The sequence below is a fragment of the Alosa sapidissima genome, chromosome 2 (assembly GCF_018492685.1).
Source record: "Alosa sapidissima isolate fAloSap1 chromosome 2, fAloSap1.pri, whole genome shotgun sequence".
Classification (NCBI taxonomy): Eukaryota; Metazoa; Chordata; class Actinopteri; order Clupeiformes; family Clupeidae; genus Alosa; species Alosa sapidissima.
This window is the reverse complement of record NC_055958.1, coordinates 27,396,026-27,411,117: the sequence shown is the minus strand read 5'-3', so window position 1 is coordinate 27,411,117 and position 15,092 is coordinate 27,396,026. Positions and strand designations below refer to the sequence as shown.

At 46.1% G+C, this 15,092-nt stretch overlaps 1 protein-coding gene across 4 annotated transcripts in view; it reads right to left on the bottom strand.

Annotated features, from left to right (window-relative positions):
- Window positions 1-15,092, bottom strand: part of igf2bp2a (insulin-like growth factor 2 mRNA binding protein 2a) — a 54,315-nt gene that overhangs the window by 22,799 nt on the left and 16,424 nt on the right. For all 4 annotated transcript variants that reach the window (XM_042068016.1, XM_042068009.1, XM_042068017.1 and 1 more), the window contains one exon: window positions 1,910-1,958. In XM_042068016.1, coding sequence (XP_041923950.1) covers window positions 1,910-1,958 — 49 coding nt within the window. The remainder of the gene's footprint in view (window positions 1-1,909; window positions 1,959-15,092) is intronic.

Below are 15,092 nucleotides of genomic sequence, written 5' to 3'. Positions count from 1 at the left end.
TGACTTGTTAAAGTTGTGAGGGGTTAGCCAATGGTTAAAGTGGGATTTGGCAGGTGGGGGAACCCTAAAATCCGGTGTTGGTGCAACGGGGAAAAATGACTCCCCTTTGGACAACATATTGATCGTGGTGAAGCAATAGTTTTTGGTCAAGAATTGCTAGCTTCTTGGTCACCTCTGTACATGTGAAAAATTAACTCACCATTTATTTTAACAATATTATCGCGTTATATCGTTGGTATGAAAGAATATATTTATTATTAATTTATCTGAGGTGGCGGAACTGCGTTCCTCCCCATTCCCCCCCACTTTAACCCCTGGGGTTAGCAATAGCAAAGACACATGGTAGTCATTTGGGAAATCCATACCCTACCAGTAACACTGGCTATGTACTATTACACTATATGTGTGTGTGTGTGTGTTTGAGTTGTAATCGGGCCTTAAAAGTCCCGAGAAGGCCCGAGCCCGACAGAAATCAGCCCGAGCTCAAGCTAGAGCCCGAGACTGACAGCTTTTTAAAAGCCCGAACCCGTTTACAGCCCGACATTATTCAAATGTCCGCACGCACGCAGCTCTTTTGCTTTTTGTCAAGAATGAGTCATTCATTTATACATTTTTTAACATCATTTATTCATGACTAACGTAGGCTAGGTCACTTGGAAGTTGGAACAAAGAAATAAAATAGCCTAAGTCCTCTGCAACATCATAACATCTCTACACTCTGAAGTTTGCAGGAACCCTCATATACGCAGCCTCGACATTAATTAGTTATTGCGCCAGCTCTTCAAACCCCTCGCCATTTATGATATTAAAAGGCCTAATGTCTTTACAGCGAAAGCTGACACTTGTTCTCCGTAACCATTTGTAGGGTTGGGTTTTGTTGCTGTAACAAACAATGTGATTGTAGGTTGATCCTGGGCACTGGCAGGTGTGGACAAGCGTTGATCAACATGCCTTATCAGCGACGAATTCCCTGTCATTCTGCAGAATGTTACATCCTTTGGATTTCACATAGGCTAACCCACTGGCTCATTATTCTCATTATGGACATGCCAAAACTTTTGTTTGTTTTGCCGGGGCAACTAAAGCGTAATCGCCAGAGGCCAGCCTCCGTTCCATTTTTACATCTTTCTCGCAGCTAATGGAAACGCATCACCTGACCGCTCATTTAGCCTACCACGCAAGCCTGAGCCTGGGCCGAGCCTGCGTGAAATTATAGAAATTAAGCCCGAACCCAACCGAACCCGTCGGGTCCCGTCGAGTTCGGGCAAACATCTTCAGCTCTAGTATGTGTGTGTGTCTGTGTGTGTGTGTGCTAAGCTCCCCAAAGCAACACTGCATATTGCATATTGGGGAGGAGAGTGACAGAAAGGTATGAGAAGGACAGCGGACAACGGAGCCAGCTATGGACAGTACAAAGACCCAGATGGCAATACAAGAGGAGGTGCGATAGAGTTAGAGGAGAGAGACGGAGGGGTGATGACTTAGACATGCTCACACTGTACTGCCATGGCCTTGGAGCCAGGACCTTGCTGTGGATAACAACAGCAGTCGCAACACAGGTTGTGGGCAACAACAGCAGTCGCATGTAGTTGTGGAGTTAAACAAGCCTCGCTCAGTAAAAAGCTAACGGAGTTGGAGCGTGGGGTGTGGTGGTTTTGTGTGTAAAGATGATAGCAGGACATCTGGTCTGGATGGTCAGTGTGATGTCAGAAACACATGTCTGTCATTTACAGGGAGGTGACCGTCAGGGTTGGGATTCACAGACACCTATATATATGTGTGCATGCACACACATAGAACAACAGAAACGCAGGCAGGCACGCATTCACACACACACACACACACACACACACACACACACACACACACACACACACACACCCTCTGAGCAGAAAGCTGACATACTCACCTCCCACTGAAGATGAGGGGGGATGTTCCGGATCTGGATCTTCCGACTCCTGCAGAGCGAGAGAAGCAGGGGAAGGAGGGAGAGAAGCAGGGGAAGGAGGGAGAGAAGCAGGGGAAGGAGGGAGAGAGAGAAGGAGGGAGAGAAGCAGGGGAAGGAGGGAGAGAAGCAGGGGAAGGAGGGAGAGAAACGGGGGAAGGAGGGAGAGAAGCAGGGGAAGGAGGGAGAGAGAGAAGGAGAGGAGGATTAGAGAGGATGACAGTCATCCCTCTGTAGGCTGACATGCTGAGACTTCAGTTCATTCAGTTATCCATGTTAAAAAGGGAGACAATGCAATTTAACAGAACTCTCATTCTCACAAACTAGCAGAAACAACTATACTATAATGTACTAGTGACATAATTTGGCACAAATGTAAGTTTGCCATAAACTATTTCCTGCTCTTAGCACTTCTCTTATCTTAGCAGTGAAATTATTTGCCGTCATGTGAAGGCACGGAAACATAAAAAACAGAAATATCTCTGTCATATAATGATGCTCTAAAAAGACACTCAATAAATACTGTAGAGCCTATCACCATCCTCTGTGAGTGCATTAACCTGAGCAGCTGTGCAATAGCTAGTATCTGATAAGAAAAGGTGCAGGCACGTGCACACATAAGGTGCATTCAGACACAACAGTTCTAGGAACACAGTTCTACGAACTAAGTGAAGAGGCTACACTAGAACTACAGTTCCTGGGGCTTTTTTCTGTTTGCATTCGCACACATTAGGAACTCTGAGATGACTTCACACATTAGTAGCCCAATGATTACATGGCCATAAAGTAATGAAACGGACAACATTGCTATTTATTCACTAGCTACTGAAGTTTACTGACAAACTAGAAGCTCATGGTATCAAAAAGCCTTTAAAAAAGAATCAGCATTGCCAATAATCTCATCTGTCCAGAAGGCATTTGTTGTATCTCAGTAAGCAGTCTGCAGCCTTCCCATGCAGGTTTTATGTTTTGCAAATTTAAACAGAAGCTGAATTATTTGATCATATTATTTTTAAAGGTGAGTGAGAGAACGAGAGAAAGGGAGAGAGAGAGAGAGACAAAGAGAGCAAACAAGAAAATATTATCCAAAATGCTGCCTTAGTTACTGTGCCAAGCTTTCGGCTAGACCAATCAGATATAGTTTTTTGTCTTTCATCCAGCACTAACCCGAGAGCTCCTCTCACTCCTCGCGGCGCGAGCGCAGCACTCCCTGACCAGAAGCCAGACTAACCGCCCGACCACAAGTTGTTAACAACTGCATTAACATGAGGGAGCCTACTTGACCAGGAGAGAGATTTAAAGAGCATCGAGACGAGCAGGGGAAAGGGACTAGAAGAGATGCTAGACAGGGGGTGAGAGAGAGAGAGAGAGAGAGAGAGAGAGAGAGAGAGAGAGAGAGAGAAAGAGAGGAGGAACATGAGTATTATTAAGATAGAGAATTAGTGAGGAGACAAAGAGAGGGAAAGTAAAAAAGAGAGGGAGAGAGAGATATAGATAGAGGAAGAACTATTATTTACAAGGATAGAGTGAGTAAGAAGAATGATAGAAAAAGATAGAGGGAGAGAGAGAGGGAATAAGAAGATACGTCTTATTAAGAGGGATATAGTGTTAGTGAGGAGACAAGGAGAGGAAACGTAAAAGAGAGGGGGAAAGAGAGACAGAGAGAGAAGGTGAGAGAGAGCACTAGAGAGGAGAGAACATGATGAAATGTAAGAGTGGGAGAGTAAGGTAGCGAGAATAGTGAGAAAAATGAAAGAGCAAAAGAGAAGATGAGAGAGCGAGGATGAGAGAAAGAAGAGGTAGAGAGGACGAGAGAGATAGAGAGAAGAGAGGTAGAGAGGGTGAGAGAGAGAATAAGAGAGAAAAGAGAGGTAGAGAGTGTGAGAGAAAGAACGGGTAGAGGGGGAGAAAGAGAATAGGAGAGAGAAGAGAGGTAGAGAGGGTGAGAGAAAGAACAGGCAGAGGGGGAGAAAGAGAATAGGAGAGAGAAGAGAGGTAGAGAGTGTGAGAGAAAGAACAGGTAGAGGGGGAGAAAGAGAATAGGAGAGAGAAGAGAGGTAGAGAGGGTGAGAGAAAGAAGAGGTAGAGAGGGGGGGGGGTTGATTTAGGCTACATCCATTCCTTGTGCGTTTGAATGCGAAACTCTTTGGTTAGCAGAGAGAGCAGAGGGGAGTCTCTGGTCCCGCGTGGCTGTGCTCTGGGAGGACTTAGCAGAGCCGTGTGCAGGGGAGCTGACAGTAGCACGCTGAGGGTTGATTAAGAGAGATTACATCTGGGCTAAGGTGCAGTGCCGCTGTGCAGACCTGCACCTTTCTCCTCTCTCCTCCTACACCACCAGGGAAGCAGCAGCAGCATTCGAAACCGGAGCCGACAAAAACTCCATCACTGTGACAACACACTCAAAGACTACGGAGCGAAAACATCCTGGACTTCTGTCGTTTGCAATATTTATATCCTGCTGTAAATGTGTTGGCATCAGTCCTTCATGCTGCTCTGTGCTGGTATTGAGCTAATCCACACAAAGCTAGTTCTGGACGTGTGTGTGTGTGTGTGTGTTGTGTGTGTTTGTGTGTGCGTGCGTGCAGAGTAATACATCCCTCACTGAGACGCCCAGCAGCCTCCAGTATCACACTTCCAGAACACTGTAGTTAGCGTTTAGTTTACATACAGGTTACGCATTGGTTAAAAAATTAACCCTGTGTGGTTGTTCTCCTCTCCACTCATTACATTTTCATTTCTGTTTGGGGTGCCCTCAAGAGCACGCTAAACTACGCTGGCAGCCTAGTGTAAGTGTGTAAAAGTGTGTGAGTGTGTAAGAGAGGAAGTCAAAGTCCCTGAGGTTGGAGGGCTATGCTTACTGACTGACGTCTGTGCTGGAAGACAGAGGAATACACCAAGGAGAGGAGAGGCACAGTGGAACTCAGATCTGGGAAAGCCCAATTCCCAATTACACACACACACACACACACACTCACTGTTCTCACTATTCTCTATGCACTTTTACAAAGCCCAATTCCCTCACTTATTATCCTCCGCACACACGCACACACATTATTCTCTTGGAGCTTTTACACAGCCTGTTCAAGGCGGGGATATTGTGCTGTTATTACATTGATCCACACCATCCACCCAAAATGTAGTATGAGTTTGAGCTCCAAGTGGCTTGGTCTTAAGTGGTCTTAAACACATTACAGGTCACACTAAACTCCTGGGGCAGCATTAAGTATAAGTATATATACTCTTTTGATCCCGTTCGGGGAGCGCTCGGGGAGCTGTGAGGGGTTAGGTGCCTTGCTCAAGGGCACTTCAGCCGTGCCTACTGGTCAGGGTTCGAACCGGCAACCCTCCGGTTACAAGTCCGAAGCGCTAACCAGTAGGCCACGGCTGCCCCATTGTGCTGCCTTAGCATAATGAGGGGTCTTCTTGACGGAAATAGCTGGATCTCTTTTTCTTCACTCCTCCTCCTACTCTTTCAATCTGATACTGCGCAGAGGTGAGAAATCACTACCTCGCTGTTGAGACAAGTCCGGCTGGAGAAGAAAATATGCCAGATGCATCGCAAAAAACGATTTCGGACTCCGCATCATTTCAAAATCAAGCATAGACACAGCTACCAATGAGGTCCTGACAGTGACGGAAGCCTTGCCAAACAAACACCCACATGACAACAATGACAGCAGGGGAGCTGCTTGCTGTTATCGCATTGCTACCATTCCACAGAACTAATATGCTCCCACTCCGAGCGCTGCTGTTTGCTTCAGTCATGCAGTACTTTTTCATTACTGGGGAGGAATCAATTCTGAGAGGTGCAGACTGATGGTTGCTTTGGTCATTCAGTCACTTAATAGCCTACCTCGACTATGGTGACGATGACTGGACCGCTAAGCGATTACCATTATCTATGCAACTACAAATATGCTGCTGAATACTTTGACTGTCGTGTGCAAATAAACACATACACAAACCAGGAAAGAAATGCTAGAAATCCAGCTGAGGTGCACTAGGTTTAGGAGACCTAACCTCTAAACAAAGAATAACTTTCCAGAAAAGTTATTAATTAAGAACATGAGAAGATTGGGCGTCATGTAGCTTCCGTGGCCTAAACTGGAGAGTGTAAGTTATTGTAGTGGACCAGGTAGATGGGATGGGAGAGGTGAGGGGGGATTGAGGGGGAGAGAGGAGAGGAGAAGAGAGGAGAGGAGAGGGGAGAAGAGGAGAGGAGAGGGGAAGAATGGAGAGGAGAATTGTAAAAGCCACACTAGAGACTCTCCTCGCAGTCATACAACACAGTCGTAGATTCCAGACACACTGTACCACAGGGGGCATAATACAAATGCACACACACGTGCACTCATATGGCGCACAGGCAACCCGTCCTACCCACCGATGTACATTTAAGCTCTCGGATGTGTACAGCCACACAGACAAACCATAGTGACAGTCCTGCAGCTGGAAGGCAGACATACAGACAGCCATGCACAGCATGAGTGTGCACACACAAGACACACACATCCACAGACACACACACATGCACACACACAGACAGACACACACACACACACAGAGACACAAAGAGAGACACGTGGTGTCTGCCATCACGCCGCGGTTGGCGGCTCCTCGTGGAAAGGGTCTGGTCCACAGAAATAGTGACAGCGCCTCCCCACAGCTCTCAGGGAGACCCCTAATTTCCAGCGTGCCTGTGGCCGTGCTGCACCCACCCCTCTGCATGGGAGGAGCTGAGTGGGGCGCACGCCCCAGACCGGACCACACCCCACCTCCTTCAGCCCAGTCAAGACCAGCCCTCTCTTTCCACACCCAACCCCATCTTCACTCAGTCCTGCTCTCTCTCTCCAACTTCACACATCAGAAACAGAGAGAGGAGAGAGGTGAGAGAGAGAAGGAGACAGACAGTGAAAGGCAGTGAGTGAGAGAAAAAGAGAGAGAAATAGTGTGTGAGAGACAGAGAGGGAGAGAGAGAGTTGTGTACATGGTGGAAGGATGAGCCCAACTCAACTCAGCTATTGACTGTTGATCTTTTGCAGTCTGACATCCTTATGGATTTGCAAGTTAGCATGGCCGACATGATGAGTGTAGCCATCTGTAATCAGAGTGATTTATGACACTGAGCTACTTCTAAAAAATACAGGCAGATACCACAATGAGTATCTAACATAAATCAGGGTGTGTGTGTGTGTGTGTGAGAGAGTGTGCAAAAGACAAATCCTGAAATTTGCTCTTCCAGAGTTTGTGATTCTCTTGATCATTTCAACTGAGAGAGGACTGCTAGATTCTAATATTAACACTGCAAATAAAATCACAGTCTGGAGTGCAATCTGTGAGTGCCTGTTAATATACAAACACTGCAACGAAAATAAGCACTTGCAAGCCCACATTTTGGGGAGGCATTTCGAGGGTGGTGAGTCAGGTCAGAAACTGCTCTTGTTAACATCATCCTCCAGCGCCATTAGAGTCTGAAGTACCACAGAAACGGCTTCACGTGTGTTTCTCCAAGGGGCATTTTTACGGCTGGTGACCAGCATGAACTCTGTGCCCTTCACACAGCCATGACCGCAACTCCACTCCCCATCAACTCTACCCCACCCTTACACACACACACACACAAACACACACACACACGGGCTCTCAATATAATCCACCAACTGGGGCCTGCTTGAAGATGCAGGCTGCAAGATGAAGATGCAACGCTTACCTAATGTTTACCTACAGTAACCACGCCGTCTGCCACCACTGCCAAAACCAGTTGTGAGGGAGACGAAAAAAAAAGGCCTACCCAAAAAAAGAGAAAGAAAAGAAAAAACACCTTCTAAATTTCGGCCTTTGAATAAACCAGGGTGGGCAGCCATGTCTGGTCTGAAAAGCTAATATTGATTGCAGCCAGCTGTAGGCTAACGTCGTGCGGGGGTGTGTGTGTGTGTGTGGGGGGGGGGGGGTGCGGGTCGGCACGCGCGCTGGCATACTAATGCACGCATGCAGTGGAATGTCAGGCTCGACGGTGGGGACTGCGGTATTGGGGAGGAGAAGAGAAGGAGGAGAGAGAGAGAGAGCGGAGGACAGAGGAGGCCCAGAATGGAGGCATTCACCGCTTGCCAGCCAGTCACCGGCCTCTTCCTCCTCCTCCTCCTCCTCCTCCTCCTGCTCCACGTCGTCTCCAGCGCCTGCTAGCCTCCTCCACAGAGTTGCTGTCATGGCCTGTCCTGCTTGGACCTGGTCTGGTGAGTTCCATGTGCGTGGGGCCTACAGGACCAGAGAGGGAAAGGGGGTGAAGGGCCCTGCACAGAGGGGACCAGGAGAGAGGGATGGTCTGAGTGTGAGTCAAAGTTAAAGGATGCATAACTCACACACCCAGCCGCGGAGTCCATGGATTGTGTGATAAACATGGAGGGAGGGGAAAGGGGGGGGGGGGTGCGATGAGTTGTTCAAATTGGTCCCCTTTTTTCATAGAATTATTAGGAGTTAATTTGTATTCAGTTCAACATGTGCATCTGGTTTCGAATGCTTAAGTCATTATCTTTCTCAGTAATGGAACATCCACTGTGTAATGCTGAGCAAATTTCATGCAAAGTCTGATTTCAAATCAGTTTTTTTTTCACGGCTCAACCTGTTGTCAGATAGCCTCTCCTCAGCAAGGCCCAGTTCTGTCTTTATACGGCATGTAAACAGAGCCTATTGTGGAGACTACAGTGCATGTAATATGCTGATAGGAATTTTCAAGCACATGCTTGCTTTGCCGAGACAGAATGATTCAGATTGATTAGCTGCCAGCACACCATTTCCAGGCAGACGTGTGTCTTGAGTCCAGGACAGACCTGTACGTAAGAGCTTCGTTTAGGTATTACCGGCACCATGGACACACAAATTAGTGGACAGCAGGGTCACCACTGGTATGATAGCACCAGATAAACAGAGTCAACTTAAGTGGATTAATGTGATGGTCAGATGAGGGTGTCTAGTGTGAGTCAAGATAGCTCTGATATAAATACAATATAAATGACTTGAACAAAATATCAAATGAAGACACTTTAAACTGATAAACAGAGATGAACCAAGGTTTCCAGCCACAACAAAATCACACACACACACAAAAACACACACACAAACACAAACACACACACACACACACACAAAGAAGACTGTAAGACTGTGGAAGAATTCTATTTAGATCATTGGTCTTTTGAGTCATTCTTCCTGGAATCCACATGCAAAAGGGTTAATGCGCTAACCCTAACACGTAATGAGATCTTCTCGTACACACGTGCCTGGCCAAATCATTCTACCAAGAATCTGATTGATTCAGCTACTCCAAATTTTGTCTGTGATTCCGAGATCCTTAATGAGTGCATTTATAGGCTTGCTACTGACAATGAGCATAAAAAGTAGGCCTAAATAAATATAGGTCACGTTGCCACGGAGCAAATAAATATCGGGTATATACCATATCACAAAAAGCAATATTTTCCAATTCATGAAATATCATGAAATCAAACAATTGATGCAGTTAAGTCATATTTTGCAAAACAATGTCACAGCAATACATTTCATCATTTAAAATATCTGATACCTTTAATAGACATGAACTTGTAATTGACATCTCTGCTACACTTCAATATTTCCAGGAATCAGCAGGGTTATAGAATTCTACTGGGGTCTATTTTAATCTGTTGTTGAAAAGCATTCAGGGAAATGTAATATTATTTATGTATTTTTATTGATTAAATGCATGTTATTTTGATCACAGTCAAAGTGTGAGTGACATTTCACATGTGAATTTGACAACTGTACATTTAATCTGTTTTGTAGAAAATACCAGTATTTTATCTCGCCACTCAGCCAACAATATAGGATATGGATTTTGGTATATATATCGCCGAGCCCTACAACATATCAACCGTTGTTTATTCAGCCCTACACCATATTCACACATACATACATTATCATGGGTGTATCATGTTCTCAGTAAGTACAAATTCACACGGAAATACTCATGTATAACCAACGATACTTCTAGTCAGACAGTATGTCTCGTAAAATCCCAATTCATTTTGGTCCCATATACAAGTATGCATTCACAATGGCCTCCGTCCATTCTATAGTTATGACATTCACTACTTCTGGTATTATTTTGTGTTTCAGTAATTTTACACTAATTCATCCACCTATTAGTCTAAAAAAAGTACACAGGCCACAAAGATATACATGATCTTAATATTCTGGCCACAGTCCCAGTTTGGAGTGTGCCCATCGCTCACACACTGTATTTTTCTTTGATATCCTCTGAAGGTACAAGAGTATAGAAGAGTCAGAAGGAACAGTTTTTAAGATATACAAAAATCTTGCGGTCTTAGAGAAACAGCAAGTATAAGTATAATCAATCAATCAGATTTATTTATATAGCACGTTTAAACATGACTTGCATCAACCAAAGTGCTTTACAGAGACCAGTGGGAAGCTAACATATAACAAATAAGACAGAGGCAGGCCATACAAAAAACACATCATAAAGCAGACGATACGAATACACGAAAGAGACGACAGTACAAGCAGGGCTCCGGTATATACTCTTTTGATCCCGTGAGGGAAATTCGGGAGGGGAAAAAAAAGGGTCTCTGCATTTAACCCAATCCATGAATTAGTGAAACACATCACAGCACACAGTGAACACACAGTGAGGTGAAGCACACACTAATTCCGGCGCAGTGAGCTGCCTGCAACAACAGCGGCGCTTTGGGAGCAGTGAGGGGTTAGGTGCCTTGCTCAAGGGCACTTCAGCCGTGGCCCACTGGTCGGGGCTTGAACCGGCAACCCTCTGGTTACAAGTCCAGAGTGCTAACCAGTTGGCCACGGCTGCCCCAGAAAACTACCACATCGCAGCTTTCAGAGATATGTGAAATAATATCTAAAGACCTAAAGTGAAATAACGATACCCAAGAGATGGTGGTAAGATATTGGACTTGTTCAGAACACACCGACATTGCTCCAGTGGATTGTCTTTTCAAAGACATCAAAGCTTTGAAGGCATACAACCTAAAAATGCCTTTACACCACACATACTGATTGCTGACTATTGGGGTCTATGAAATAAATCTCAGTTCAAACACCAATTGGTGATGACCATTATTCATACAGTTATACAATCCCATTGGGTTCTATTTGTTGATATTGCCCTCACTTGTGCTCTCCCAGATAACTGCCAACAGACGTGTAACTACTTTGACTGCTGAAAAACATTAGTGCCTGGCAAAAACAAACTGCCCACTAGAGACTAAACAAGAGTATCAAACAAGCCAATGACTCTGTCATTACAGACTGACTGACTGTTCATTATGTATGCACTCACAGTTACAGAAACTTACAGGGATATATAGAGAGAGAGAGACAGAGAGAAACAGATAGGGAGAGTGTGTGTCTGTGTGTGTGTGTCCTCTGGCTCGTATGACTGCATGTGTGGGAGGACAAGGCGGAGTGCTGCTGCAGGATGTGCATCCCCGCCGTCACACCCCGTGTCATGTGACATCTGCTGAAAACTACAGCCATGTGACCTCCCTGTTCAAGACACACACAGATTCACACACACACAGGCATTCGTCTCACTGCCATGTCCTGTCTGCAAGCAGTTACCTCTCCCACCAACACCCTGAAACTGCTCACTAACTCTGTGTGTTCATCTGGTTTGAAACTTTCTGGCTGTACACAGTACATACTGCTTTGCTGGAGCCACACTCATCTGGCCACTTCTAAAAACTACTTGACCACATCGGATGATGGTGCAGCAAAACAAAACAATTGAACAATACAGCAAAACAGAGCATCTTTCTTTCTGGAATCAGGTATGATTTGTTTTTGGAGACCAAGTGCGAATTCACTGAGCATCAAGTTACCACAACAGGTCAAATCATCAAAGCGAGGAATAATAACACACCTTGAAATGATGATGCCAAATAGTAGATGAGAGATAGAGGGAAACCCATTGGGACAAACAGGTAAGATTACGACTCTCTTCCTCCACTGCACCACCACGTTGCTATCGTTCCTCACTAGAGCACAGAAAAGTGAGACGTTGTCAATGGTTCACACACGGGGAGCGATTTGGAACAGCCTTTCTTTTTTTTTTTTCTCTCGCTCTCTCTTTGTTCCCCCCTTCGCCCCAACCACCCCCTGCTCTGTTGTCCAAAAATATCTCACCGGGAAGGGAAAAAGGCAATGATGCATCATTCAGCGCGCGAAAGATAATCTCCAGCTTCATTATGCCGCGTGCGACGGAGGAGGAGGAGGAGGAGGAGGAGGAGGAGGAGGAGGAGGGCGGGGTGATGAGGGAGACCACGAGGGCCATAAATCAAACCCGGCCATCTCCTGACTCTTCTGGGCGCGCGTCCCGAGATTCACAGATTCAGCCACTGACATCAAAATAGATGCAGAGCAGGCAGCTTCTGCTTTAGCAAACTGCCAGGCTGGTAGACCACCAAGGGCCGAAAGCAGAAAAGACAGGAGCTGGCTTTGAGTTCTTTTTTGGTGTGTGTGTGTGTGTGTGTGTGTGTGTGTGGGTGGGGGTCGGGGGGGCATTTAGTCCAGTCCCATAGTGCAACTGTCTCCGTTAAAGTTAAAGTTGTTGAAACACTTTAATCCAAAGCGACACGTAGGCGCAACAGTGTGTGAATCGGTGGCGTTCCCGCTGCTCCACCATGGCCACAATATGACGGGGAAGAGTGACAGCCCCCTGCAAAGATCCAGACATGCATATAATCTTAATTAACCTCATTTCCAGCTTTGTCCCTTAAGCCCTTAAGATGTTAAGAACTCTTGAATCTGCAGGAAGGAGCGCGTTGGCCCTTGTGTCTAGAGTACCCTTAAGAGGCCACTGGGTCTTAGCCTCTGCTCCACTTATATGCAACGAGCACCGGCCTAAAGCTACCCTTACTCATCAATGAGGACACCATAGGATACTCTGACACTCTAATTCATTTATGGACAAGAGCCACTTAAATGTACTTTCTCACAGACTGTTAGGTGTACTGTGGCCATGCAGTGAATATATATTGCAGATTGTGAGACAGGACTGACAGGTGAAAACACTAAAAGACTTAACACACATCAGACTTCACAAAAACACACATCAATTTTAAGCAAGTGTCTTAAACTAACTCTCTGCAGCTCTCTCTCTCTCTCTCTCCCTCCCTCCCCCCCCCCCCCTCTCTCTCTCACAGCATGATTTCAACAGTGAATCATTGCAGGCGTTTCGAGTGTGGTGGTGAGTCCAGCAGGCTTGTGTTGATATCAACAGCGATGCTCTCCCTGGGCCCAGCCCTGACTCATCAGAATGCTGAGAGCGTTCACCTGTCCGCGTCAGACCACCGTCTCCTGGTGCACGATGCACATGGACGCACACACACGCACACTCACTCACACACACACACACATGCACGTACACAGACGCGCGCACACACATACGCACGCATGCACACACACACGCACACGCACGCACACACACGCATGCATGCACGCACACACGCACGCACACACGTACACACACACGCACACACGCACCACAAATGGCAGTCAGGCTTGGTCGATACAAGCCACTCAGCTGTGGCAGGACTTAGTCAAGTAAGAAGCCAGCACCCGCAGGAACACCCAAAGGCAGCATTGCGAATGTGCAGACTACTTTCGGGCTGTTGGTGTGTTGTTTGGCTGAGTTGGATGGAATGAAGGGTTGTTAGCACTTAGTTCTGGTAAAGAATAGAGGCTATGTTTTTTCTCACAAGAGGCTGAGATCTGACTGAGTGTTATAATACACAGTTGGGTATTCAAATATGGTCTAAGAAGTGTGTGCACTATCCATCTGATAAATGCTGCAGTAGCCTACAGCCAGTCAACACATCTGGTGGAAGGTAGCTGTTTTGAAACATAATTCATCACACTGATTGGTAAGATGTTCAGCCATTATTTAGATCCATTTGTCTAAATACAAACTGTACCCAAAAACTTGCTATTTTATTGCAGTCTTATCTGAGGCTTAAATACAACTGTGTCATTCTCATGCAAATAATAACAAACAAAATGCTTATTTGCTTCTTTGTAATGAATTCTATTGTTCATGGGCTTTCGTATAACCTCTCTCATTCAGCGACAACAGTAAGAATTCACAGACTGACGACAGTGCATGTGTTCAATAGCTCAGCTGAACATTAACAAGTCACTGTGGACTGTTCCCACACCTCACTCTTAGTGTTGGCAATTCTGGGATGCTCTCTAAAGCACAGTTTATCTCCATTAGCCCGCTGTTTCCCTTAATGTCCCCCCGTAAGCATAAAATGCCGTTGGACAGATCAGTCAATAAATAATTTGTGGATGGATTAGTAACAAGCGACCTGTTCCTCTTCAAAACAGTTGCTTTCTCCACAGGGAAGGATATTAATATTTATGACTAACAAAAAACCATCTGTGTTTCACAAGCACAGGGAAACGGAGAAAGCGAAAGAGAGTGAGATTGTGAGAAAGCGAAAGAGAGTCAGATGAAGAGAAAATTAACGAAAGTGAGATCGAGAGAAAAAAACAGTTTGGGTGGGAAAGAGAAAGAGAGACAGGCAGGGAGACAGAGAGAAAGACCAATACAAGGCGGTTCCAATGCCAATACACATTACTTAAAACTACACAAGGGGGACAGAAAGCAGCTCCTGCAGTCTTGTGGTCTCTCTACTGGAGACCTGCTCCAAGAAAGTCCCTGTTTGGCCCTACTAAAGCGCCATTCGGCTTGATCTCGCCCTTTTCTTTGAGCACAATTGGTGTGTGTCTGAGCGCCGTGTAAAGAAACCACCTTCCCCGGTCCAAACAGGCGACAACAGTCAGAGAACTGAGCTGAAAGCATGCAAGGAACGCTTCCACAGCGAGAACAGTCCCTCTGCCCCTTGCTGCTGGGCAACACGCCGTTACCGCACAGGCAGCTGCCACGCGCTCACACACACACACTCACACACACACTCTCACACACACGCACACACACACACACACACACGTACGTGCGCACACACACACACACACACACACACACATAGCATAGCAAAACACACACACACACACACACACACACACACACACACACACACACACACACAGCCCCACCCTCCGCTGGCCG